The sequence below is a fragment of the Galeopterus variegatus genome, unplaced genomic scaffold, assembly GCF_000696425.1.
Source record: "Galeopterus variegatus unplaced genomic scaffold, G_variegatus-3.0.2 Scaffold53, whole genome shotgun sequence".
NCBI classification, from domain to species: Eukaryota; Metazoa; Chordata; class Mammalia; order Dermoptera; family Cynocephalidae; genus Galeopterus; species Galeopterus variegatus.
The window spans coordinates 1377213-1379709 of record NW_007726164.1 but is presented as its reverse complement, the minus strand read 5'-3'; the positions used below and the strand labels follow the sequence as shown (position 1 = coordinate 1379709).

General features: G+C 48.9%; 1 protein-coding gene across 1 annotated transcript in view; it reads right to left on the bottom strand.

Moving 5' to 3' along the window:
• Positions 1-2316: 2316 nt before the first annotated feature.
• EVX2 (even-skipped homeobox 2) overlaps positions 2317-2497 on the bottom strand; it is a 4439-nt gene continuing 4258 nt past the window's right edge. Inside the window, exon 4 of the mRNA XM_008573745.1 lies at positions 2317-2474. Coding sequence (XP_008571967.1) covers positions 2317-2474 — 158 coding nt within the window. The remainder of the gene's footprint in view (positions 2475-2497) is intronic.

Below are 2497 nucleotides of genomic sequence, written 5' to 3'. Positions count from 1 at the left end.
TTGGTTTATTTTATTTATCCTCAAATTATATATTAATTTTTTTAAATGTAAACTCAGTGAATAAGGGCTGGTATAATCAATATTTTACATAAGTAGTCTCATCTCTTTTTTTTAAAAAAAGTTGACCTTTAGATCATTGTTTTTTCATTAGGAAGTTCTCTAATATTTTATGGAAATATTTTAATAGACCTCAGGAGTTTTGAAATACTGTTTACCCTTGAAATATTTTCCATTTGGTAAAAATAATAATTTCTCCTGGAAAATAAATTCTTTCAAAAGTTTACTGAAAGCCTATTTTCAGAAAATGAAATTTTAAAATCCAGTGTCTTTAAAATAACAAAAATATGTCAGGATACATTTGCAATAAATCGCAGAAAATAGTGTCAATGTGTATATACGGATATGTGTGTATCTCTTACATATGCATTTAAGAGCACGGGTATATATATGCATATACATACACATACATATATATACACACATACACACACGTAGGTGGCATACCTACATTTTAATACACACACACATACCCACTTCGCTGGACCTAAACATGCACTAGCAAGTTATTTTAGGGCTTCAACTCTTCAGAAAATCTCATTATGTGAGGAGCGAAGTGGCTCTGCGGGGAGCATTATGGAAATATCTGGGCCTGATTTAATGAGGCTGTTCACATTGGTGGAATATCAACTTAACAGAGAAAAGTCTACCCAGGGCGTCCAAGTTACCAAAATGAAAATTGGCAATTGAGATGATAAGAACGTGGCTTTCTTCTGCGAAATCACTTCAGGTAACAGAGATAACATTAAATAACATACATTCTATGCACCAAGAACAATGTTTTATGTACCGAGTCTCTTATCCGTCTCTCCTAATGACTTCCCTTAGCGGGTTGTTAGTACTTGACAGCAGGTCTCCGTGCGGGGAACTTTTCTCCAATTCCACATTCAAAGGAGGTCCATCAGAGAGCATGATTGGCAATTTTCGTCATAATCTGCACATTATTAGCATCAAAATTGACGTGGCAGTTAACACTGGTGGGTTTTGATGTACCTTTCTTCAAGTTCAAGGAAACCCCTCCTGCAGCCGGGGTTGGCAGAATGGGTCTCAGCAACCCGGCGGTGGCCTTGCAGAGGCGGAGGCACAATAGACATGCGTGAGAAATATGCCAAGAACCATTTTACTCGGGGGAAAAGGAAAGCGAGGAGAGAAGGAGACGAGGGGAATAGAGAGTTTGAACTCAGAAAAGTGTATAAGGAAAGGCTTCAGTATAATATTATATATCTAGAGATTCAAGTATTTCCCAGATCGACCCGGTAGTCGGAAAACTGGAATGAAAACGCCTCTCCAAACACTACCGCGATCTGTCAGTCTTGCCCTCCCCTTCCCCTCCTTTCCTTTCCCTTCCCTGTCCTGGCTGCGGCAACCTCATTAGCCATCACTTTTTGCATAAAATATGCAAGATGCTCTCATTCCATCAGCACTGAAACCAAAGACCCAAAGCAAAACCGGGGGGTGGACAGAGAGGGAGGAGGCGCGACGGCCACTCCTTCCCACGTCGGCTTTGTCCTTTCCGAGGAAGGCGGCCACAGCCCAGCCGGCCTCGCATCCTCAGTGCAGTAGACAATCTCGCACACACACCAGCTTCCGCCCGCGCTCTCCACCCGCCCTCCCGGCCTTCTCCTCAGACCTCCATTCTCCCACTCTCCTCGCACAAGGCGCCTAAAAGCTCGGGCTGAGAGAAAATTTGCCACCTCCCGCCCACCCTCCTTTCAAAAAAAGAAAGAATGGAAGAAAAAGAGCAGCAGCAGAAACCTGGGGTGGGAGGACTAGGGAGGTGACTCCCGCTGTCCCCCAAACACTAGCGCACACCATTCCCCTCTCTTTGTTGTGGTTCTCCATTGCTTCTGACCACGCAGTTCAGACGAGCAACCCGGGCCTGAGGATGCACACCCAGGGCTGGAGACCCTGGAGGACTGGTTTAGGGGTGGGGGGATTGTCTTCGGGGAGACCAAGAGCTCAGGACAGAGGCGGGAAGTGGAGCCTGAGCGGCGGGAAACATAGAGGAGGGAGAGGAGGGGAGACGGCTGGGTGGCAAATACAAAAATAGAAATAATCCGGGGGGACGGCCGCAGTGCTTTTGCTCCGGCTTCTTCCCCCCAGTTCGGGGCAAGCTCCCTTCAGCCTCTCGCGCCCCGGGGCGCCCCCTGGCGACAGCGGTAGCAGTAGGCAGGGCTCCGCGAGCGCAGGGGGCGCACAGGGATTCCCGAGCACACGCAGAGCGGCAGGCGCGGCCCCCTGGCGGCGGCGACGACGTAGTTATCTGGTAAGCGGGGCCTCGTCCCTCTGGTCCGGCGGGCTCACGGCGGTCTTGCTAAGCACGGCGGCCGAGTAGGGTAGGAAGCCGCTCTCGGAGCGCGGCGCCGCAGCGCTACAGCCAAAGTCCGAGCCCCCCGCGGCCCCTGCGCTGCCGCCGACTGACTGCTGTGGCAACTGAGGC